Source organism: Cygnus atratus, chromosome 5 (genome assembly GCF_013377495.2).
Source record: "Cygnus atratus isolate AKBS03 ecotype Queensland, Australia chromosome 5, CAtr_DNAZoo_HiC_assembly, whole genome shotgun sequence".
Lineage (NCBI taxonomy): Eukaryota > Metazoa > Chordata > Aves > Anseriformes > Anatidae > Cygnus > Cygnus atratus.
Genome location: NC_066366.1, coordinates 31,405,489 through 31,431,018, shown reverse-complemented (window position 1 = coordinate 31,431,018; position 25,530 = coordinate 31,405,489). Strand labels below are relative to the sequence as shown.

The 25,530-nt window shown below is 39.3% G+C and overlaps 1 protein-coding gene across 1 annotated transcript; it reads right to left on the bottom strand.

Moving 5' to 3' along the window:
- Positions 1 to 1,655: 1,655 nt before the first annotated feature.
- On the bottom strand, positions 1,656 to 23,964 carry LOC118244781 (cytosolic phospholipase A2 epsilon-like). The gene is made up of 21 exons (XM_035539969.1): positions 23,938 to 23,964; positions 23,562 to 23,645; positions 21,263 to 21,335; positions 20,339 to 20,475; positions 18,507 to 18,638; positions 15,363 to 15,403; positions 14,891 to 14,933; positions 14,073 to 14,136; positions 13,320 to 13,486; positions 13,075 to 13,167; positions 12,688 to 12,725; positions 11,512 to 11,647; positions 10,742 to 10,881; positions 9,223 to 9,445; positions 8,425 to 8,539; positions 7,294 to 7,431; positions 6,686 to 6,793; positions 5,684 to 5,875; positions 5,034 to 5,200; positions 4,029 to 4,209; positions 1,656 to 2,183 (listed from the first exon to the last, which is right to left on the bottom strand). The coding sequence occupies exons 1-21, from the start codon at positions 23,962 to 23,964 to the stop codon at positions 1,945 to 1,947; spliced, it is 2,538 nt and encodes an 845-aa protein (XP_035395862.1). The 3' UTR covers positions 1,656 to 1,944.
- Positions 23,965 to 25,530: the final 1,566 nt, after the last annotated feature.

Below are 25,530 nucleotides of genomic sequence, written 5' to 3'. Positions count from 1 at the left end.
GCTGAAAAAGAAAGATTTATCATAAACTGAGAAATAGAAAAGAGTTCTTGGACACAACCATCCTAGAACATTGAAAAGGAGTCAAAGAGGTTGCTGCCAACAATAGCTTGCTCTTATGAAGGGAGACGTTTGGTTTGATTCATATTGCAAAGCTTGACAGGAGGTAACAGCTAATGAATTTGAACTGTTGCATAGGACTTGCTTAGGAGTAACAAAGTATGATGTTATTTCCTACATAATAAAATAATAAAAAAAAGATCTCTAAGACTGGATAAAAGAGATGACTACCTCCCGACCACTGCACAAGTTGCAGACACAAGACGCCATTCTCCCAGGACAGTGCCAGCATACCATGCTACTGGCATATGAATGCACTTTTTTTAATACTCATATCAGAGCAACGAAAGACTGCAAAGGTGAACAGAAAAAATAACTGAAAAAAAATAGATACGGAATAGAGTATTGGCAAAGCACTGCACTCCCTATTACTGAATAAATACATCAATATTTGCAAGTACTGGTAATTTGTACTTGTAAAACTCTCGTTATCAACCCTCATCTGGGCTCTTGAGGAGAATTTCCTTCCCCTTTTCATCTTCCACTGTTCTGTTGAAGCAGCGGTTTCTCTTTATCCTTCCTCAAAGGTTATTAGCAAAGTTCATGCTCGCTTTTGTCCCGTCAGTATTTGGTTTCTTGGTATCAGAAGCAAGAAGAACTTTTTCCCAGATAAAGCCACTAGATGAACTGAGTGTGTAGAACTTAATAAAATTACGTACTTCAATGATTGCATCTGTAAGACTCATTTTTAATAAGATTATGCGTGGTTATTTAGTATTTGAACGGTAGCTATTACACAGTATTTATATTGCTATGCACAAGAGAAAGTAAGATCTTAGAATGACCAATAAATACATCATCTTAAACAGACCTTTATCTAAAATACGTACAAAAATCTCATGAACACTCCCCCATGCATTTTGGATGTTGGTGGGAATAAAAATGTAGCAGCAGTTACACCTTGACCATCACAATAATGCAGAAGCCAAGGAAATTGGTATTACAAGCTTTGTTGGCATCATGGACATATGTGAGCTTAGAGAAGATTAATAAATGAAGATATGATTACGTCCAAAGGCTAGGCTGTTGAACTGTTTTTCCAAACCCAGTAAGTGTAAAAGTCAAAACCTTAACTGTCATCTTCAGCTTCAAAATCCACTTAGCAGGCAATAAATAGTCCAGACAAAAGTTCAGCAAAAAATGGATGCAGTCAGATGATTTTTGTCATACAGTTGGCAGAAAAATTAGGCTGTCATATGTTGATCACTGTCATAGTCCATCAAAAATTTAGACTCAACACAATGACAGCCAGACAGGTAAATTCACTGAAGGTTAGACTTCTGCCTGAAAGATGGCTACTGAGAAAATAGAGGACATCACATGCAGTTCCATTCTTCAGTTATCAGTCCTCCTTTTCCAGATGCAAGCATATTTTGGTATCTGGTTTACTTCTGTCACAAGCAGATGTCTAAGAGCAAAGGAAAGCTTTGCTTGATCTTTGCTTTGGTCTCTGGATCAAAGATAACATACCGCCAAGAGTTGCAACTAAATTTGGAATATACCTCTGTGAGGTTGAAACCTCATCATTTTATGGCTGTATATCTACATGGAGCCCTTAAACTTGATTAGTGCCTTCCCATTCACTAGAACAGTGGAGAAAGTTTCAAAAACTAATCATGATTTGCCTACAACTTTAACATCAGAACCAGCATTAGTCCTGACACACAGTACTAAATAAGATGAATGATTTTCCTTTTTTTTTTTTTTTTTTTAAACAAGCTAACATGCACGTTCATTCTGTATAGATTCACATTCCCTGGATATTCACTAGTCCACTAACAAAATGTCTGTATCTCTCTTTCTAATGAGATTTGTCAAAATATACTTTTAAGACTGTTTAGATGACTGAGGTTGTGAGCAGTTTTTAAATTGCTTCTTTCGTTCCACTGCAGCTTGCAAAGCTTGAAGAATTAAATATTTATTATTCAGGATGTTGTAGTGGCAAAGGTTCAACAGCTTGTTGAAATTCTCTTCAGTATATGTAAGCAGACCAGTGCCATAGGGAGCAATAGAGTTGGACACATCTACTCTTCCCTGTTCCATCTCCTCAGGACTGCGCTCCACATCTGAAGGAAACACATAACAAAGTTCAACACAGCAAGGCTACTGTGATGGAAAACTCCTTCCATGCAATGCTTTAAAACACACACTGACAGCCCCAGTAAACTAAATTCTCTCAGAAAAATGGTTCAAGATTTAACTGCCACACAGATACTGCTTCTGCTCTACTAACACAATCCAGCACTTTATTGATTGGACACAATTGCAGCTGATCCAGAATTGATTGGCAGAACAGCTTCATCATGCAAAACCCTTTCCTCTCAAAATTACAGTTTTCCATGGGAATATTTCATTTTTGCATATTTGGAATTTTATCTTTTTAACTTTTCCATTGGGTACGTGCAGATGACAGCTCCTTAACTACCAACTGGTAGAAAATTACTCCAGAATGCCCCTGGATGGGGAATTCTCCCTCTCAGGTTGCTGAGATTTACAGTATTCTAAACAGATGTGAACAGGACAAAAGATGAACTACATGAGGTCTTTCCAACAAGGCAGTACATTAATTGTGTTTGTTTTTTTTTTTGGTTGGTTGGTTGGTTGGTTTTTTTTTGAGGAAGGTTTCCTGGCCCATACTAAATTGGAAACGAAGCTAGAGTTGACGCATCCAAAAGAACCAGCAAAATGAAACTGAATTTGACAAGTAATTTTTCTAGTGAAACAAATAAATCACTATTTATTCTATTGTGGAATTAAAGAATATAATCGGACAGCTTTTCAAAAATGACAAATATCACACCAGGTCATTACCCTGGCAAAACCTTTGCTCCATTATGCTTTCCACACTTTCTATTCTCATTTTTCCCCCATGTAAACTAAGTAATAAGAGGATTCTAATCACATTAACAATGTAAACCATTATCATCTCTTTTACAAAAGACTGTTAAGTGATAGTGGTAACTACTGTTGGTTGACGAGAAGCTCAACATGAGCCAGCAAGGTGCACTTGCAGCCCAGAAAGCCAACCACACCTTGGGTTGCATTAAAACAAATATGGCCAGCTGGCTGAGAGAGGTGATTCTCCCCCCTCTGCTCTGTTCTCATGAGACCCCACCTGGAGCACTGCGTTCAGCTCTGGGTCCCCCAGCACAAGAAAGGCATGGGAGTATTAGAATGAGTCCAGAGAGCCACAAGGACAATCAGAGGGCTGGAGCACCTCTCCTTTGAAGACATGCTGAGGGAGTTGGGGTTGTTCAGGCTGGAGAAGAAAAGGCTCCACAGAGACCTCACTGCAGCCTTCCAATGCCAAAAGGGTGCCTAGAGAAAAGTTGGGAAGGGACTCTTTGTCATGAGTGTAGTGATAGGGCAAGGGGGAATGGCTTTAAACTGAAGGAAGGTAGGTTTATATATATATATAAGGAGGAAATTCTTTACTATGAGGGTGGTGTGGATGCCCCATCCCTGGAAGCATTCAAGGCCAGGTTGGATGGGGCTTTGAGCAACCTGGTCTGGCAGGAGGCGTCCCTGCCCATGGCAGGAAGTTAGAACTAGGTGATCTTTAAAGTTCCTTCCAACAAAAACCATTCTGTGATCCTGTGGTAAGTGGATATAACTTATAAGCTGCCTCCTGTCTTGAGCTATCAAAAGAAGGCAAACAGTCCCAGATGACAGACAGTGAGTTTTGCCTCAAGCTACAGCTCTTCATGCTTCTAATTTTGAAACCCTTCTGTTCGATCCCTGATTAGCTGACCAACATTATGTCTTTCACAACAACTCCATGATTATGGTGACTTAGCCAACCAAGAATCTTTCCAGTCTTGCTTTAGAAAGCAATGAATAATAATGGATAATTTGGATGGAACAACCTCAAAAAAAGAAAAAAATGAAAAAAATTAATGTTGTTAACTTACTTGGTGCCTTGTATTTTTGGAAGGTATCACACACAAGTGGAAAATAGACCAAGATTGGTGCCTCTAAGCTGTCCTTAAACATGTAGCACTCCTTCAGGTGTTCTCTGTCCTCCTGGCTCAGCTCTGTGGAGGGGAAGGGGATCCCTTGCTCCAAACAGTATTCTGAGAATAGGTCCAGTGGCTGGATCGACAGAGGAGAAGTGCAACACACAGAGGTTGAAGTAAAGCTAGAAAAGCCCATAACTGAAATTTTTGTCTTATAAATCACAGATTGTCTGTTTACAAATAAGGGCAATTACACACTGAAGTAAGCATATTCTTGAGTTTAATACATTTGGGTGATATAAATTTGGTTGATTTGCTAACAAAGTACATGTTTAAAGTAAGATTACTGTTCTCTGAAATTTATATGAAATTAAGGACTTTTTTTTTTATTTAGTGGGTGCAGTAGCTGATTTAGATAAGGAAATTTTGATTACACATGGTGTCTCACAGATCACAGGTTCTTGAGTGTTTGCATTCAGTGCATTTAGCAATCAACGTTTTCATGCCTTCCTACAAATAAATTACATTAACTTCCATCATAAACCCCACAATGTTTCTTCAAACAGCAAAACATAAGCCTGACAAACTTAGGCAAACACCAAGTCAAAGAAAGAAGAAACTCCAAATTTTCATTCAAAAAATAGCAAAATTAAGTATTAACCAATTACGTTTTAAAAGTTAGTTAACTAAGTATTGAGGCACTTAGCAGCACAATGACAAAGCTGGACCAATACACAGAATAGATAATCTGTTTCTCTCTCTGTGTGCCCCAAAAAGCTACTGAAAACAGGCCCAAAAATGATTGTGTCATCTTTGTCATAGTGTTGACTAGCATCACTGATACGATAATTTAAATTAATCAAAACCTGAACATTTTCTGAAAAATAAATAATATATTGATATTTCTGATAAATTTAGCTGGAGTCATACAGATAAAGAACCACCATTTCAAAACATCACCAGAATCTGTGATCCTCCGCTGTAATTTAAATGCAAAATGACATCCACTTTCCTCTCTGGCCTCAAAATGGGTGGGCAGCTGGTATTGATGAAGAAAGCTGTATCCACCAGCTTGAGGTAGTCACCCATTTCATTCAGTTGGTTGGGAGAAGAATCAAGCACTGTGTCTGAAAGTCAAAAACTTATATTAACAATTAATTACAGAAAGAGCAAGTCAATTTCTTTCCAAAACAGCGTAACAAAGAAAGCAAAGATAGATTACGCTTATATTAGTATTTGACATCATTTCAGAGTCCACAGCTCAGACTTGAGATCAGCGAAAGTGAGCAGTTTTGAGACTCAGTGATCCAAAATAATACATTAGACTGTTCAGTGGAAGTTATACATGATTCTTTCATGGCTTTTCCTAGGTAGAACAGAGCTGAAACAAGCCTGCTGTTGCTTCTCCAAGACAGAAATGAGATCAGAAGTAAATCACCTGTGGCTCAGCAAACTAATTCTACAGAGAGCTTCCCAGTCTGTGCAATTAACTGGTTATAACAGTATTATTCAGAATCTGCCTTTATGGTAAACCTTATCAACTATTTGTCCCAACAGCTATCGGCGCTCAGGTCACCTTCAAAGATGCATCTAAAAACAGGTGCTCTTACCTTTCCACATGCAAAAGTTTTCATTCTCTAAATACTTGTTATGCAGCTGCAAGCCCTTAATGAAATTATGATAGTTTGAAACCACTGGCCGTCCTGTCATCATTTGTCGAAGAGTATTGGAAAGGCAACCTTTGGGAACGGATAAGGAAGTTGTTTGCTCATGAGGCCTCTTGGGAAGAAATGGGTGTTCCTCTGCAGAAAGAACAATAGAGGATCTATGTCTGCATTAGCATCTATGATACTATTAATAATGAAGAATGAGTCTGAATTTATGATTGTTTCACATCAAGAAGTTGTCTGAGTACCTTAGCAAATAACAATGAAAAGAACTACTAATTAACTAGCTGAGCTCAATGAATCCCCTAAGCAGAGCAAGCTCAAAATCATCAACAGTGAACAAACAGAACAGGGTTATTGCAGCAACATGCAACTTGGAGAAAATAAATAAACATAAAATTTAAAAAATAATAATAATTCCATGTCCAGCAGATTGCCAGAACTTATCAAGCACACAGAAAAAGGTGAGCTCAAGCCTGAGGGGACTGCCTGCTGGAACATGGAGAAATTAGTGTGGAGAGTGTACCCACAAAGCAGAACATACCACCTGTGTCGACTTTAGTGAAGAGGCTAGACAGCCACAGCTATAGCCTTGTCTGATGGGGTGCATGCACCATCGTGTACACTGTTCTGGGCAGAGGTGGGTTTCAGTGTCACAGCATCACCTTGCTGCTCCCTGCCTAGCCTCTCCTTTCCCAGAGGACTCATGGTAACCTTCTCATGACTAACAGAACTCCCCAGGGATGCTGCACAGTGAGCAGACCAATGTTTTTTCCTCTTTTCCAGCACAACTGTTTCTTTCCCGCTTTTTCTTCTCTCCCAAAGACTTGGTGACCCCTATAAAATACGGCACAAAGTCTAAACCCTCCAAAATATCATGCTTCACATTTCAGAGAGGTGGGAAGATGATGCAGATGTAAGCAAAAAATAATCCAAATAACTAACCTATTTCATGCTCAGTGTCTCGGGTCCATCTGTGCCAGAAGTCTTCTGAATGACCAGAGAGATAGACAGCATCCATAAAACTCTGGGAAAATATATTACTCCATGTGCCTTGAAAGTTTAAAAAAAAGTCATATTCAGTATTACTTTTGAATTTTTAGAGCACAGCTGCGGAGACCTACTTGGATGCAGTCCCTGTGGTTGTTTAAAAGAGCACTGTCTTACTTATGAAATACTATGATTTCCAGTATGAATACCAAACGCCATGCCATTCCATATAATGTTTGGATTATGATTAGAACATTTTAAAAACTCGAGTTGCTCATAAGAGTCAGACTATAATTTTAAATACTTCAAAAGCTCATTTCTGTTTTGCTCTAACATGTTCCAGTTTGCTCCAACCTAAAAAATCCAGCAAATTCATTGCAATCATCTTAGAAGTTTGCTTCTTCTTTTGACACTTTTGGCTCATTCATTTCAAGTTTAAATTGCATGACATACGTGATCTGGTATTAGTGTTGCTAGTTGCAGACCAGTAGTTATTAAATGCCTATTCTCTGTAGCCAACTAAGTGTTTGTAAAGTTGATGTTTTCCTGAGATAGTAAATCACCTTCCAAGAAGCAGATCCGGGATTCTGGGATCTTCTTTATCAGGTAGCCCATGAAGAATTCACTACCAAAATCCTCTGAACGAACAAAGGCCCCATATTTCAGGAAACCCACCTCATAAGGCGTGAACTCCACCCACTCTGCAAATAAGGCATCAAGTAGGAGTTATTTATGTGAACAAAGGCAAAAGAACCAGCTCATCAGAGAATCAAATGCTAGAAGAATAAGGCCTGTAGCTTCAGCATTGGTGACTGACAGTTTAAGCAAACATATTTTGAAACAAACAGGTGTCCCTCAATGTGTTGTCTGTTAGATTGCTGAACACACAAGCTTAATTCACCTCCTCCACTAACACATTGAAAACCCATTCAGATTAGGGTTCAGATCCATTTCTGTACAAGGAAGAAAAAAAAAGGGGGGCTGGAAGTCCATGGATTGCTAAGGACCTCCACAAGATGTGGCATTTTTAGTTCTTTCAAGTCAGTAACAGCACCAGCTACCATTCATTCTTAGCCTGATAGTCACTGCAGTCACTTCAACTGATAGTTGAAGCTCAAAAAAGCTCAGCTATACTGACCAGAACCCACCCAAATCTTAGCTGGACACAATGGGACTGCAAATTGTGTCTGGAAGCAGATGACTGGGTACAGTTCCAGTTCATTTCAGCCAGAAAACGCCATGGAAATAGCCAGCGGTTCGCACCATGCTGTTGGCACATATTCTTAGATCTCTCTGGCTGCTAGGAAGCTCCTGCTCCCACCCACACTTCCCTTCTCCTCCCTGCTCTTCACAACTCTCAAGGACTACTGCTGCCTTCACAGTAAACCACCAGCTAAAAGGGCCCGTGCGGAGTAGGTGGGGAGGAGAGAAGATCAGTGGTTTCTCTCAAGGCTGCCAGAAAAAGGCCTCTCCACACCTTGCAGGGCAGTAGTGTCTTTGCACTGTGATCTCCCTACCATATTATCAGGATGTATGTTTTTCATCCAAGTCAGAACCCAGACATGAAAACAGGAAAAGGGAAGGAATTATTTAAAAGATTTATTAGCTTGGACTTGCAGTAAAAGCTTTTGGCATTCACTCAAACTTAAAAAGAAGCTCCTCAGATCTATACAAATGTGTATAACAATCATTACCTTTAAAATCCAGAGTGGTAAAGTTATCCTTGACATTGAGGGACAGGTATATGGGCAGTGGATTCTGTCCCTGATTCACTGCCAGCTGCTGATCAGAGAGTTTACAGGTGTTTTCCTGTACATGAAGAACAGACATCAATGAAAAAGATGGACATGCTGCATGGACTTAATATGGTATCTAAGCATGGACTGTCGATGAAACAACTAAATCTCAGCAGATTTTGCTCTACATACTTCCGTTGTTTGACCACATGAATGTGATCATTTTCTTCTGTCTGGGACACTCTAAAACCTTGCCAAAGTGTTATCACTAACACTTCTGGGGTTTTGTTTTGGAATGGGATGGAGGGGAAATGTGGCAAAAGTATTTCTTTGGTCACTAGCATGTGACTTGATTTAAGGAAAGATAAAGCTATTTAACTACCTTGGAGGTGCTTCAGAGCAAAGCCAACCAAGGGACATCTGAATACCATTCTATTGTTTTTTGGTATGACTATATATTGCTATTTTTGAACTTTGCTACTTTGCTACCCCTTCCTCTGTATGTTACTAGAATGGTCATTTGATCTGAAATTAAAAGAGGAAAATCAATTTCACAAAAACCCTGCCTTTTTACATGCTCAGACATTTCTCCCAGATGCTAACATTTTAGGCTTACCATGTTATTTTTCTTCTAAAAAGCCAAAGAAAGTGCCCTCCGGAGTTTTGAGAGCCTTTCATATCAGGGTATAACTGATTCTAGCATTTTAGACATGAAAAGTTAGAAGCCCTCTGGAAAAAGGGATGGATAGATAATACCTCATCATGTATCATGGAGTCAATGAAGAGTCCCCATAAATCTGTGAAAGACAGCTTGTGCCCCTCTTGCTTTCTTTCACAAAGCTCCTTTTCATAGTATTTCAGATGATCCAGGGAGAAACAGTGCAGCTTGCTCTTGATCACATGCTTCCGGATATCCCCAATTGGCCCTCTCAGATCTTTCTGTGACCAATTTGCATCTTCATACAACTTCGCCATGGTCCTTTTCATGGTAAAAATAAAGGTTCAACATTGAACGTGAAAATTCACAGGCTTATACTACACACATACATTTTGTTTCAGGTTACATGAGGTTCTTACCCTCCAACTTTTGCCTTCAAAAGCTCAAGCAAAATTTAGACTATACACTAATCTTTTTTAATTTTTTTCTTTCAGGGAAGTATTCAAAATCATCTTAGCTTGTTTCTTCTCAGAATCAAAAGAATAATAAAAGATCACCCAAGAATTAGCACAAGCTTTTTCTAGAACTATCCTTCAACTGTCCAGGTTCATGCTGCAGCTTCTGTCTGAGGCCAGTTCCCTAAGCTGTTCCAGAAGCTGTGTGAAATGTTAAGCACTTTATCAGCAACCATTGTCTTGGTCAAACACAAGACCATCCTTCTCTGAAGCACGCTGTTCAACAAGGACTCCTGGCATACATCAGTGTGCCAGTGAGCCAGTCTTTTCAGTTCCCAGAGTTTGGGGAGATTTCAGTCACCCTTTCTCATCCTGACTGTTCCCCTGCCAGTTCTGTCTCATATCAATCTTTACAGTAGCCTTCCAGACACAAAATGTTTTAAAGTCCTAGACACCTGCTTGCCGTGCAAGGCATTCAACTTCATATGTACCACACTCTGCATTCCTCAGGGTTTTTCTTTTAATTTCTCCCTTTCAGAGCTGCATAGAAGTTGAACTACATAAATACATAACAAAAGGATTTCTGTGATGTGTTACACACAATCTAGGCAACCCAAGAGACACACAAAGAACAGGAAAACAGTCATCCCCTACTCTCACTTCCTCATTGCTCTCAAGCCCGCTTGGGTCAGGTCTGAGTCCTTGCAGAGATTCAAGTCCCCAGAACTCCTGCTTCACGGCTTTTCTTGCACATCTACAGCATCTTCTCTGACTCTTGATTAAGATCCGTTTAATCTGCACTAGCAGTCAGAAGTCCTCCTACAGGAAGCAAATTCTTACAGTACTAAGAAAATGCCAGCTTTTTGGGCTACCAGGTCCCATTGAGTCCCTTGCTGTTAGCCATGAACAACAAGTTTTCATATGAAGGGAAACACTGAAACATCTCTACCACCCCATCTTAATATAGGAATCTTTTCTGCCACATAAATCTGGGAAATGAAAAATGGATAAGCGTCTAACAGATACACTTCGTCATACAGAATTTTCATTAAAAAAATATGTGCATTACACCCCATTCCCTGTTCCAGACACTAAGCAATATTCTTCACCAGGTTAATGCTCTGCTAACACCAACATCAAATACAAGCCCAACTCTCCTTACCATGTTGTGGCAGACAAACCACTGACATACGAGGCACAGTCCAAAACACCCAATTCCTGGAGAGCCAGAAGACTGCCAAACATCGATGTCATGGACCGCACTCCCCCTGCTGTAGTCACGACTGCCACCACTGGCACCTGCTCAGCATACAAAGGCACAGTCATTCATTAACAGATGAAACAGAGAAGTGATGCATATGCAGAAAAGGTAACAGCAATATCCTGATTAATTAGGTTTAGACTCAATTCAGCTTATTCATGGCAGTGTTTAGGTGTATGTCTGAATTGTGTAAATTTTGGTGGTACTTCGCATATGCTGAAAGCATCATCCTGATCAGTGATACTTTGGTAAGTCAGGAGCTGTAAGGAAGCCTATCTAAGCTTATGATTGAGCTCACTAGTTCTGAGTATATGCCAAAGCATCAACTGTGCTTCTCACTGCAGCCCCTTGTGGATACTGAGCAGATACCATTCATGTGTCCTGCAGGCAGGCTGCTCTAACCTCCACCTAAGGGAAGGCTGAGGATGGCAAAGAATAAAGGAGCTACAACTGACATCCTGACATCCTTTCACCTTCTGTGCCAAAAATTCTTGGATATAGTCTCAGTGCAAATGAGAATCTGTTTTATACACTTTAGTCTGACTTAAAAAAAAAAAAAAAAAAAAAGATGCAGAGGAGTTATAATGCATAGGCGTGCAAGTACATACACATCTACTGCATTCAAAGTGGGGACAGAATACTTGAAGTCCCCGGGATACTGTCCCACACACCTCATCCTCCTGCAGGTCTTCGTCTAGCTCAAGAATGTTTTTCAGAGCAGCAGCAACTATTTTCTTCCTTTTGCAGATGAAATCCTTTTCCTCTGCACATAGATCAAACCCCAAGCGTAAACCTAAATTCTTGCAGCTAGGGCACAAGACCAAAACAAACAAGACACGTTACCTCTAAGACATTTCTAAAGCTATTTCTCAAGACATCAAGCAAAAAATCAGCATCAATAATAAACCAGTTCAAATAAAAGCTATTTTTATGCACATGAAGACCCATATATACAAATGAGCGCAGGATATCACAGGCCCTGTATTTTTGCCTTACTACGGAGAATTCATGCAAACATGAGTAAATGAAATGAATCAAGTTCCCTGCTGATGAAGATCAAGAAACATAACTGAATTCCATCTGTTTCACACAAAGCCCCCAAATCTGGATACCTCTTTGTGTTATTTTCCTACATGTTTCCTGAAGAGCAGGGTGGGCCTAGCCATTACTGAAACTTAACACACATAAGGAAAAATTAAACGCTAACCTGACCCTAATAAGGTGTTTATCTCATCCCTGCTGATAATTTGGACTGTAAATACTGGATTGTAAATACTTTTCCCCTAAGAGGTTATTTTGTCCTTTTTGTGAGTTATAATTAATATTCAGCAAAACTTCCGATTTATGTGTCTGCTTGCAATGTAATGAACTAATCAGTAGGGGGTAATGTTGCACTTCAGAAAATCACTGCAAGACAGTCTATAAATGAATTTACTCACTGCCCACTTGTTTCACTGAAAAACAACCTGCAGAGGATTGGTAAATGATGTTAGAAACATGTCAGAAATGTGTTACATGTACATATATGTATTATAAAGGTTACAAAACTGAGGTATTCTTAAGCATCAACATTAGGAAGTATGAACATTAGGAAAAACATTGTGACTCATCACATCCCGTGATTACACACCATCTATTCCATGATATATTCTATGCTATACCAACCAATTCAAAACCATGGATTTATTAACCCTTCCCCATATCTTAACCTACATTAATCAATTCGATTTTTTTCCTGTTTTCAAAATGATGAGCTATTTTAAGCTGTACCTTCCTTTAAGCTAAAGAACATAATATGAAACGATGGGAGATGGCCAAAGTAATCATTCAAAAGAAGTAAGATTTACCTATCTTCTTCCTTCACAGACACCTCATAAGATTCACCCTGTGAATCAAGAATGAAAACACCATAAATTTGAAACAGTATTGAAAGGTTGCAAAGACACGTGTTTACAGTCTTAGCAGTTATTCAGATATATAGTCTAGTGATAAATCTTTGATCCATTTCTCAGGCCTTCAACACACAAACATCATTACATTCTGCTTTTGAAATACATTTGAAGCGATGTTACTTTTTCCTTGAATACCAGTTGTACATTCAAGTGTATGCAAAGCTGAGCATATTCTCAGCTATTACTTCTTTTTAGCAACAAAATTAATAATGGACTAGGTATCACATAGATATAGCTTACCCTTTGCTGAAATAATTGCAAACACTGTCAAAGTTTACTCACTCGCACTATTGTCACTTTCTCTCCCAAGTCCAGAGAATTCAGAGGCATAGTAAGGGGACTATTTACATCCATTTCCTTCCTATTTGAGCCATGCTGAATTAAAATGGGAAAAAAGTGTTATAAAGGGAAAATAATTTACAACCCATAGGTACAAATCTACCAGGAAAAAAAGAAAAAAGCAAATTCATCATGCTTCTCTCAAAAGTTACTTTAGCTGTAATCATTGTCAATAAACAAAAACATACACCACAGTAAAAACGCCCCTTTGGCAACACCATATCCAGTTGGGGTTGACTGTGCTTGACATAATGGAAGGTGGGTGTATGACTGTCTCTCTTGCTGCAGGAAGGACCCGTGGAAACATCTTGGGTTTCTTCATAGGATCCTTTCATTGTGAAGGTGAAATCTCTCCCTAAGAACAAAAAGCAGAGGAAAGAGAAATCTTAACTGCATCTGGCCCTGAAAAACAGCAAATGAAAGAGAACCAAGTAAAGTTTCAGCCTTATTGCAGTCAACACTAATTTGGCCCATAACGTTTGTCCTACTCAGTGTGAACAAGGACCAGACTGAATAAGCACCAAATGGCCAGGCAGCATTGCAGCTTCTCCCTTGCCATGCAACAGAGAGGTTGTGTCAGGCCAGTGGATGCCACTGGTTGTGTTTGCACCCCCCTGAGCTTCCACCGTAGTCTTTTCACTCTTGATGGTTTTGTCTCCCCTCTTTGTCTTCTGTCCCCATCAGCGATGTTTCTGTTCCATCACATTGCAGAAATGTCTCTGAGCTTTTCCTCAGCCACCTCCACAGTTTCCCTTAAGCTACATAATCATGACATCTACAGACGGCTCTTCCTACTAAGCGGGTAATTCAGGAAACACTCAATCCCCAAGCAGCTCAGATACAAACAGAGGAGGCTGAAATGAATCAATTACGCTCCAGATTCAGCTGCATCTTCCATAGCAAAAAAAGCAGTGAAAAACCATTTAAATCAATAACCTCACTTGTGTTAGGACTCTTGATTTTTTTGTCATCCACTTGTACTTCCACACAGGAAACTTCTCGAGACTGGAGGAGAGAAACAATAATATCATCGGTCACAGAAACAGTTCAGAATCCTCACTGAGGATCTAGGGGGCCTGTGAAGGAGAGAGCAGGTTTGGCCATGGTGTCCTGTGAACTTCAGAAGTCACAGAGGTTGATTCTCAGTTTGTATGAATCATGGAAGCAATTCTGTGGTCAATGTAACTGGGACTGCTAAGGATATATCTTATTACATTTAAATATCATTAAGTCCCTACCTGTTACTATAAAGAATTTTTCATCCCATCTAGAAGGGTTTTAATTCTTTTCTACAGAAGGATGAGCTAAAGGATACCTACAAGCTCTGCAGAACAGCTGAACGGATGGGCCTGTACTTTAAGACCTGTGGGTTGAAGCTGAAACTTCCCAAGAGTGCTGCACAGGAGCAAGTAGCAGCACAAAAACATCTTATAGCACTTTGGGCATGGTGTGAAAAGAGCCTTCAGATCCAAGATTGACATCAAGTGATAAGCTTTGCAGTGACACTGGATTCACTTGCTTCTCTAGTTTCCTTGTTATGTTTACAGTCATTTCATCAAGTGAGCCCCTCACTGGTTGAGTGATCCATGCCTCTCCCAACACAGAATTCACTACAAGGATGATGACGTTCAAAGCTTTACAATCACACCTGTGTCTTACCTGAAAAACAATAAAGTCTATGCCTAGAGGCATAGTTCTTCCAACTGCATCCTTCAGTTCTGGTCTACAATAAGAACTTAAGCATAAAAAAAATGCTTACCACTAGGACACCATTAGTAATTATCTTTTCAGATACACCTGGACTGAAAAGAGAAAAGGAAAAGGCTTATTTAATGGTGGGTATATGTGGGATAATCCTTCAAATGCAAACAGTTTGCTTAATGTTTTAATGACTGAGCACAGTTTTTCTAGACGCCAAGTGCCATCAGCTGTGCCAGGTCACAGTCCCACAGCTCTTAGGACTTCCCCTCTTTCTTACTTCCCCAATCAGCATCATCTCTCCCAAAGCTGAGTTAAAAAATGAAAACTTCCCCTCAGCTATCAATGGTAACTGTGACTGTCACCCAAGGAGAGATTTCACCAGATTCAGGATAGAGAGGGAACCATTGGGAAGAGGACAAGTCGAGATGTCTGAGCATATGTACATGGAGCCGCTTCCCTAATTCTGCATTATCACTCTAAAATATCAAGTCTTCTAAGAGCAAATTCTGTAACATTTAGACGTTACTCACATGTTATCCAATAGAAATTCCACTTCTAGTTCTTCCTGATTCTGAAAATAAGATTTAGTTTTCTTTTAAGGAAAATGAATAAATAAGGTTTTTTTTCTTTTGATAGAGCACTAGCGATTTTGTATAAACCTCTCCTTCAGGGTTTTGCTATTCTCACAGCCTTGGTGTCATAGTGCACGTGGATGGAGCCTTCTTCGGACACCCTTTTGTTTCACATCTCTCCACCACCCTAGCATTTGCAAACTAGCTGTCTCCCCAGGCAAGTATCATGGAACATGTTGTTCGTTTATTAGTGGGAAAGTATTAGTGGAAGATATGAAATGCAGAGAAAGTGAGGGACAACAGGTGAATGATGTAGAAGAAAATACTTAGAATAAATGGACCCAGGTGGTGAGAGTACCTGGGTTAAAGCAGAAGAATTTGCAGAGTATGGTGATTAAACTTGAAAACAGAAGTATAGGAAGATACTGACTTGGAAAATGAAAACCATTACAGTTAAGGGAAGAAGAGAGAATGGGAAGACTGAAGATGTGAAGGGAGACAAGGGCAAGAGTTCACAAGGGCCAAATCAAGTTGAAAAAAGAGTAAAGTGTATGAGAGCAGGGAACAGTAAGAGAAGAAAAATTAACACACGAACAGATGGGAGGGACTGAATAACTGTATTCCTTGACTGCGGCCATTTGCTCGATCAGTCATTCCTGTGTATGGGACACAGCCAACCCAGGAAATACCATGCAAAAAAAAAAAAAATGCATCAGAGATATCTTCTGCATCATCCACAGGGAGGAAAACACCAATTAGTGGAAGATACAAATCTTTCTGACAAGCTCAATGTGGTAAAAAAAAATTAATTCATATTCAGAAGAGCTAACATTTACTGCCAAACATCCTTTCAGTCTGGCTGCACAGCATATTTTAACTTTGTGAAGAGACTGTGAAAACCATTCCAAGTCTGATAATATAGCTGCCAACAGAAAACCACCACTACGGTAAAGGCAAAAAGTATTTTTGTAGTTACTACTTCACATCAGTAACTGAGAAATTTCAGGTGATTTAGAGCTGGAACTATGGCACATAACTCAGAAGAGGTTTTCTGCTTACTCATTTCGCACAAAGTGTCCATTTCATGAGAATTAGGTCACTTCCAACAGTTCGTAACAGAAGGCTGAAAGATGGATTTTAGGAAGCAGTCATCTTACACAGATACAAGATAGACTTCATCAAGTGTCAGACTGTGACCACTGTGACCAGTCTGTGCTATACAAGCTGACGGTCTGTTCCAACCTCATCCAAAGTACAGCAGAAAAAATGTTCAGAAGAACTTGGCTTATAATATATATCCAATTGTGCCTGTCTTACGTTCCCATCCTTCTTATTCTGCTGTATATATACATACATACATACAAACACATACATACACACAAGTTATATTTCTATCAATTCCTATTCACATTTTTGTGGGTGAGAAACCTGGAGCAAAGCAATGGAAAGACTTGTTAGACCACACAGTGAGCAAGAAGCACAGCAGGAAGCAGTCCTTTTGTTCTGACATAACCCATCCGCTCTCCTCAGCCCTCCTTTTTAAGATAGCTTGGTAGATGAAGAATCATTACGGGCAGAGGTGGCAGTACTATTATTATGGTTGCCCAGCATGTTTCATTACTAAACTCATTTTTAAAAAATTAACCCTAAGTGCTCTAAAAATCCACGTTCAGACCGCAATCTGTGATGTCTCATGGGCACTCAGGTAGGAGTTATGGTCTGAATAAGGACAGCTTGACCAACACATTCCCAAGACACAGCTCACCGTGCCCTATCTCCCCAGCTTCCGTTTTGCTGAGCCAATGAGTTAAGCCAGATCCACACACACTTCAGAGCAAACTCACAGCTTGAATCACACATCCAAATGATCTCAGTCACATCAGGCTTATGTAAGGAAGGCCTTAGCATGCTGAAGTGGATATATTGAAATTCTTAGTAGGGACTGGCTTTCTAGAAGAGTAGTTAATAAACATCTTCCAAAGCGATGATAATATAATAAATAACAGGCAAGAGCCTTTTCCAGACAGCCTGGCACAGTGGTTTAGAATTAAATAGCGCATGCACAATTCCTAGGAGCTGTGAACTCAAGCCCTTGTCAGAAATGTGAAAAAGCTCTGAAGTTAGGTTACGACACAGCCTTCAAGCAGAAAAGGTGTTTTGTTTTGCAGAAAATAATCTGAGTACGTATTTTACCCTCTCAACAGATGGGTGTGATTTCTCTACCTGTCCTCTCAGCTACTTCACCCACCCAACACTGCATAACAAACTCTTAATCCTCTGTTTAATATAACCAATTTTCTTTGAAATTCATGCAGCACAGAAAACTCGCAGGCCACACACTGACCTACAAGAAAAGAATAAAACACTGAGGAGGTTCTGACTCATCAAGCCTTATCCATTCTCTGCTGAAAATAGGCTCAGCTGCCTGAAAAGAAATGTATAATCATGTAACAGAAGATTGTAAATAAACTTCCTGAGAGTTTTTCATTAAAATGTTGTTTTTTACCAGAAGGAGGGGAAAAATATTTTTATTAGAATACACAGACATTTATCAAGCATGATGCCTGAAAGGACAGGATAGAGTTTCTGAAGAAGCTGAGAGGAGGTTCTCCCAACAAGCTACTGGCCAAAGAGGCAGCTTCCCAGGAAGCGGGGCAAGTGGGAACTTTGTTCCCATCCCAGCTCTGCCAATCTCCTACAACACTGCAACAACGAGATCTCTAGCTATCAGATTCCTCATTTTTCCCTGTTGACACCCCTAAAAAAAAAGACCTTCTATAATGGCCATCTTTTCTAATGCAGAACAGTAACATTTTTCAGATCTCAAAAAAAAAATCAGAACAGGAAAGCCATTTTGCATCTAGTTGTAATCACAATTACAATTAGTGTAACTGTTGTAGGTGACTGTTTCTGACTTCTCCTAAACCTTGAACATTTAACTTTGTACTTTAATAAGGACCTTTTAACATAGTTTTCATGTGCTAACATTAAACATTGTATTAAATAACTGCAATGTTTAATATAGGCACTATGTTAGGAGAAAATTTTGACCAAGATTATTTTGTCTGTCCACCTAATTTCATTCATCTTTTCATTTCTCACCTCTGGATTCAAGACAAAATTCAGGTGAACCTTTTTTCCAGGTTGGATTTTAGCTACATCAAAGTGAACAGTCAAAAGCTGGTCATCTGGTGTCAAAGTATCTTCATCACAGACTGTCAGCTCCAGGATGTTCTGAGGAGAGAGGCAGAGAAGGACATAAATGCCCTACTCGGGGACTAGAGATCCTGGAGGGAAGGCATGAAATGCTCCCACAATGGTGCAGAGCCCGGCTGGCTGCAACAAGGCTTCATTCAGCTACGCAGCCCCTGCAGCTCAGACTGCAAACTCAGGGAGCAACCCTAGAGAGGTAAATCATCAGATTTGCCAAAGAACAAGAGCTCAAAATAAAGGTAGCGAAAGTGATGCGCATGATGGCAGCATGCACTGGAAAGAGTAGAGACTACACATATTGCTCATCGACACCATTTTGGAGTCAAAATTTCTATCTTGAAAAATGTCAGCATATCAGCTGAAAGTAACAACAGAGGGCAAACTCGGCCCTTTACAAATGGAAGGTAAAGCACATCAGCTTAAACTCTTTTACCAAGATTTAAATTGCAGTGATTTTCCTTGTATTTCCTCTGGGCTCAGGCTACTCACAGCAGCCTGAAGAGACATCGCACTATTAAGCCATAAGCCACTGACTCCATGTCTAGATCTTGCTACTCACACTCTGCCTGATAATCTATTTCTGTTAACCTTATAAACATTAACTTTACAAAAAAAACAAAAAACAAAAAAAACACCACTGCTCTGGGACAGAAAGAAAAAAGCTCTCAACTTCATTCCAAACGATCTAAACCACTTCTAAGCTTACACTTCTTTGAAGCACTGGAAGGGCATGATTCTATTATAAATCTGTATGTCAGATGTAAGGTTTGATTTCTTGCAGCCTATTAGGCTTCTGAAAACATGCCAGTTTAGTGATGGAATAGTTGGTATTAAAAATATTTTTTAAACCGTATTAAGGTATGTTACCTCTTATAATTCACAACAGCTTCACTGTGCGTGTGTGTGAAGCGGGTATTACAAGCTCACAGCAACACAGAGTGAAAATGCCTTCAGGATTGCTCATAAGAAAATATCACTAATTCTTTAAAAAGTTTAAAAGACCTCCTATTCAATTCTTGGGGTCCAATCCCTGAAAGATAACAAAGGCCAGTCAGGGCAGCAGAGAATCCATATCAAGGTTTGTATGCTTACTTACTGCTAGGAAACACATAGCCATTCCTATGTGTTGCAAATCTCTCATGTTCTCTGTGACATCCACTAAAAACATTCTTCCAAGTCCATAGAAATACCTTAAGTTCAATACTTAAATCCTAGTACTGCTCATACCTCAGGATGTCTACAGTGAGCTTTCTAGCAGCTCACTTCCAAAAATACCTAACTATTCTCCACAGCAACCACTCAGGAAAAAAACAATTTTCTATGTCTACTTTCTATGCTTTTGGGGGCATGGAAAAGGGACAGGTTGGGTTGCACATGAAAGGGAGGAGTGGATACTGTACGAATAAAAGTCACGAGTTACTTTGGTAATGTGTAACTGAGGATTGTGCTGGGTGAGGCTGTGGGAGATAAGAGGTAGGGCAGCAGCCATGACAGACTTCATGTTGGGAAGAGTGCTAAATAGGATTCACATGGAGGAAAAATGGAAGCACTAATGCTGCCAGAGAGCATTAGCGCTCGGGGACTTGGTATCTCAAGTCTCTGACATCAGTATGACCCCGTCAGTATACGCCTGCAGTGTGCAGCTGGTGCCAGAGACACACAGCAAGTAAAGATGCCCCCTTTAGAAAGTCTCAGCTCATGAACACAGGTGTGGATCTTACCTTCACCTCACTTTGTATCATGAAGTGGAAAGTTTCGTTCCAGACAGGGTTTCTGCAGTTGGATACAGTTCTTGTCCGGGCTTCCTGGTGTGAAGCTGTGGGCAGCCACAGCTTCACATAACAATCAGTTTGGCTCACTGTGTTTAAAAAAAAAAGATTCATAATTACTACAGTAGTACTATTTTTTATCATCTTTTACTCAGTCAGGTGAAGAAAAATATCCTCTGAGTAGTCCTAAATACTTCGTTAGACCCAAAGGAAAACATTCTGTGTTTATAGCAATTTAACTGTGTATAAATTTATGTCAATTTCAAACAAAAGCCTATTCTAAACTACTAATACTATTTGGTAACAAACAAAAATCAATTTTAGCAATACAAAGCGTACTGGCTCTCCTGATTTTATTTTTTTTTTGGAAATACAGTTTTCTAATACTTGCCAAGTTCCAATCAAATACAAATATGACTTCATACCCTGAAACTTCACTCTTCAAAAAATGAAGAATAATTTTCTGGGATCTTTTTGACTTGTTTCTAATTATAATGGACAAGACATCCACATCCAAATAGCAATGAAGAGACGAACACAGCACTACCAAGTACAGCTACTGATCTTTCCTGTATTTCCAAGTCCCACTTTCTGAAGAAAAATGAGCAACTTGTGGACAAAGGGTCATTGAAGAGTCAGAGAATGGAAAATATCAGAGAGCAGCCAGTGAAGGGAAGGATTACTTCTTTCCTGACATAGAATTTGTTATTTTCTGTTTTCTAGATAATTTTGAGTGTAAATGATGATGAAAACAGATATAACTTCATAAGTCAAAAAAACAGACACTGTGGTAATCCAGGCAGGTGTACAAGAGCATTAAGATCACCAGTTGTGACTCCCATGATAACATATACACATGCCACCAGTGATACTTACACAGGTCTGCTTTGCGGAGATTTCGCATACATATAATTTTTACAGTAAGCCAACACAAGTGAGGTATTTCTGGCTGCGAAACAATGAGAAAAACACTAATTATTAGCAAAGAACTCAGACGTAATGAACTCAACATCTCCTATAGCACAGCAAAGAAGACGCCTAGAAAATAAGTAATTATAGGCCATTCTCATATATTAATGCAGTGAATAAATGTCTTTTTAAGTATTTGCAAAAATTTCTGAGCATAAATTCTTTCTTGTGATTAGACACCATACAAAAATAGATTCCAGCTTTGTTTACTCACCTTATGTGGTTTTTTTTTCTTTCTTGTTTGCTTCTTTTGTTTGTTTCAGCTTTGTTTTTTAAAGGTTCAGGTTTTAAAGTTTAATTTTAATGCAGAGTAGTAAGAAATATCACAAGATAGTTTTCACAAAGACGACATTACATAATCGCTCCTATATAATCCAGCTACTTCCAAACTATAGGGTTTGCTTCTCTGCTTTCAGGCTGACTAAGCACAACAGATTACAACACAGCATTTTCCAATGTGTTTGCCCGGGTACCATGGGATGCCCTCCTTCCTCAGGCAGGGACTCCAGCCCATGTGCCACATAACATTATTGCAGAACAGTACAGATACACTCCTTTTTATAATGCCCCAGTCAAAATATCACTGCTACCAGCCAATCTGGCTGCATGATACCTAACACTACAATTATTATAGCAAAATACACCACCCTTAAAAACACATAAACAAATAGAAGAGATAGAGAATGGTTCTAGAAATGAACAGCCCAGTATGGGACTCCAGAGCTCTTCCAGTTACATCAGGAGGAAGGAGGCTGAAATCAGAGGCTTGGGTAAGCATTCTTCCATTTCACATGAAGGTCCAGCTCCCTATAAAGTAGCTCTAATGTGTCAGTGCATTGGCGTATAACAACATATTGACATCCAATAGCACAGGGCTCTACAGGGCAACGGCTTGAAGGCTGCACAGCCCTATCCATTTTTAGTCCTCTCCCTCCCACTCCCCATCACAGCTACATACAACACTATACTTGGTTACAGGAAAAACAAGACAATCCTGAAGAACATCAGAAATAAAATGCTGCATACAGAAGCAGTAGCTCCATTAAAATGAAAGGAGTAATTAAATCTTCAAAGCATCATGACTTCTGAGAAATTGCTTCCTTAGGACCTCCTTGTATACCTCTCATTTTGATATACCAGTCTCTCAACAGGAACAGATTAACCACCTAAAAAAGGAAGTCAACTTCCTAGATGCTACTTACAGCCCACTGGAAAATTCTCAGCCCAATAGTTTTGTCTCACAAAGTATGATTCGACCAAAACTAGCAGGTTTGGAAGAAACCCATCAACCTCAGCAGAATTTTTGGCAGCCATGTTTCTAAAGTGGATGTGAAGAAAATGGTAGGAGTTAGTGATCAGAAATTCTGAAAACTCAAATTTTCATCCTAGATACAGAGGATTAATTTTTAATCCTCAGTTTTAGTAGTGTATGTAACAAGAAGTTTAGAGAAAGCTTATTCATGAGACAGCTGAAGGACTAAAAGAAATAAATACACAAACAAATGCAATTATTATTCTGTAGTACTAGCTGGTAGCGAGGTCATTGCTCTCCCAGATCTAACAAGCAGCTAGTTTCATAATTTTACATTGAGTACAGCAAAGAAGCAGATGCAGGAAAATCCCCACCTCCCCCTCAAAAATGTTTTTTCCCATAATTATTTTATAGCTGTCATTTAAACCAGCCATAACTCAGAAAAGGGAATAATTTGTTACATACCCAGAATGCACCTCATTCAAGTACCTTCTAACACCTTTTATTATTTCAAATTCATAAAAGTTAGGGATCAGAATTATTTTCAGCAGCAGACAATGAATAATACATTCCATCTGTCAATCCATCTCCAAAGAGCAAAAGAAAAATTATCTGAAGAAAGCCTTGGGTGTTATGAAGTATGATTAACGTCACATTGTGGTGTCACAGTGAAGTCAAGACTAAAATCTAGCTCTCCCGGTTCCTTGCCCAGCATCTAAACCACGAGTTCATCATCTTCACCTTCCCAACCCCCAAGTCATAGTAAACATTTTCCACTCTAGAGAGCACAGTCACAGAAGAAATAACTATTCTCTTAACTAACTGTTAAAAAAAATAACACCTCTCATAATAACAGTCAAGCTCAAGGAAAGACAGCAGCTGCTGATGGAAGACTCCATGTATTACAGCCATTGTTCATACCCTGCAGCCCAGAGGTTGTCCTCTGTACAGTACCTCATCTTCAGCACTGCACGGTCTTCCATGATTCCTCTTCTTGATTCCAATTTTCCTGTGTGGATTTACTTGGATGAATTGATCCTGGGGATGAGGAAACAAGAGAGGCCAGTGATGAAACCCACCAGTCAACAACTCCTGGTTTTCAGTTTCTACGAAAATTCACCAGGGCAATAGCACAGGGGTTTGTCTTTTCTCCTCCTCAAGATGACATCTCCATCTGACCAGTGATATCTATTTAGTTACTCTAGTAAATCTGCCAACTACAAACTTATTTGACATTTAAGGACCAAAATAAACCAAACACTTGCTTTTCATCAATCTCAACTAAAATAGCCAAACAGAACCTCCCACCCCACTGCTGATTTTCTCTTACCAAAGGTGAATAGGCTGATGAACCCATTAGTAGCTCTACTTCATAAAATGCAAAGCTATAATGGTCCAGTCTGTATGCCTCACAGCTGGCAGGTGGTTCCTGGAACACACTATTCTCCAGCCAGCTGAGGCAGGGAAGAAGAGCTGTATAGATTGACTCATAGCTCCACCTCCCACTGATTTCAAAAGTACAAATCATGCGCTAGTTCTTTGCCACAAAGATTTCTTTCACCGCTGCAGTGATTTAGGGGAAAGGAAGACACAGGTCAAACATTTCATCTTTGTATAGTCCCAAAATAAAATAGCTCTTCATTGCTCTAAGGTTTGAATAACCGTACACAGAAGGGTACGCTGGGCTAGTTGCAAACCTCACAGACTAGAGAAGACCAAAGAGAATATTGCATCTACTGTCATCTACTGAAATGTTCTCTAATCCTAAAATCCGTATCTGTGTTTTAGCAGCATCAAGTGAACCAATCTGAACTTCCAAACAGCAGCATTCCATCTCTACCTTGGCCAGGCATGTAACTGCAAGGGTTTTGCCAAGATCTCTACCAATCACAGCTACAAAATGAATTCTCATTTCTCATGTGCGGTGGCAAATAAAGAAAACAGTTTAGAGCCTTTCTCCTCTCTTACTTCTGTAACATAAGGGATGTTATTGGGTGAGCAGAACCAGAAGGAACTTTTGTTATTGAAATGTATTTTTTAGTGAACATAATGCTTTCAATTAAATTATGTTAGAAACACATAACTACGTGGCATTTTTTCAAAATATTTAAACATTCATGTTTAAATTGTCATCTGATTTCCTTTTCATACTAGAATAGTTTGACATTATTTTGTTACAGCACTTAATTCATAGTAACAAGAGTACCTAGCACTATCACTAAAATATGACAGAAGCCACCTATTGCATTAAGCATTTTTAAAATCACTAAATTACTATTATTGAATAATAACAAACTGCAATTGAAATAAAAGTTTGTTTGCTTTTGTTTTTTGACATTCCCAAGTTTCCTAAATCAGACAGAAAAGTACTTTTTGAAGCAGCAGGACTTACAAAAATTAAAAAAAAAAATCTAACTTGCAACCATTTCTAATGAAAGTGTCTTATTCTAGCCGTCCTGTAAAGGAGAGCTGCCTTAGGACAAAGACTCAAACAATAACGATTAGTCTTCTCTTTCATAGGCTCAGGCATTGAACAAAAAATTTTCTGCCTTAGGGTGTGCTATCATTTATGCAAAGAAGTGTGATGAGTTCTCACCCACAGTTTTTGTTTGGTTCCTGGACTTTTTTTTTTTTGTGTGGCACAATCTTTTTACAACAGAGAGCTATTTCATTTTGGTTATATAATAATGCTTTTGAAGTAACACTCATTGATTTAAAGGAAAAGATTCAGCTAGTGCCGTTACAAGAGGTTGAACACAACAGCCAATGCATCACTTAGCTCAGACTCTGAAGTCATTTTATGGCTCATTTTGATGACAGTGGGTTCTCTCTAGTTGTTCAAGATCAAAAGTTACCCATACAATTAATATCTCCTATCCTTTCTGCAATCTCCGTATTTATGCCTTGTGTGGACTTGATAAAT

Bases quoted from the DNA above. Each gene is read 5' to 3' on its own strand.
- LOC118244781 (XM_035539969.1), bottom strand. From the start codon at position 23,964: ATGGGTTCATCAGCCTATTCACCTTTG. The intron at 15,404-18,506 runs GTGAGAAATGAA...TCTTATTTTCAG, and splicing joins ATTTTGTCTTGAATCCAGAG to AATCAGGAAGAACTAGAAGT. The intron at 2,184-4,028 runs GTAAGTTAACAA...TGTTTCCTTCAG, and splicing joins CCAAAAATACAAGGCACCAA to ATGTGGAGCGCAGTCCTGAG.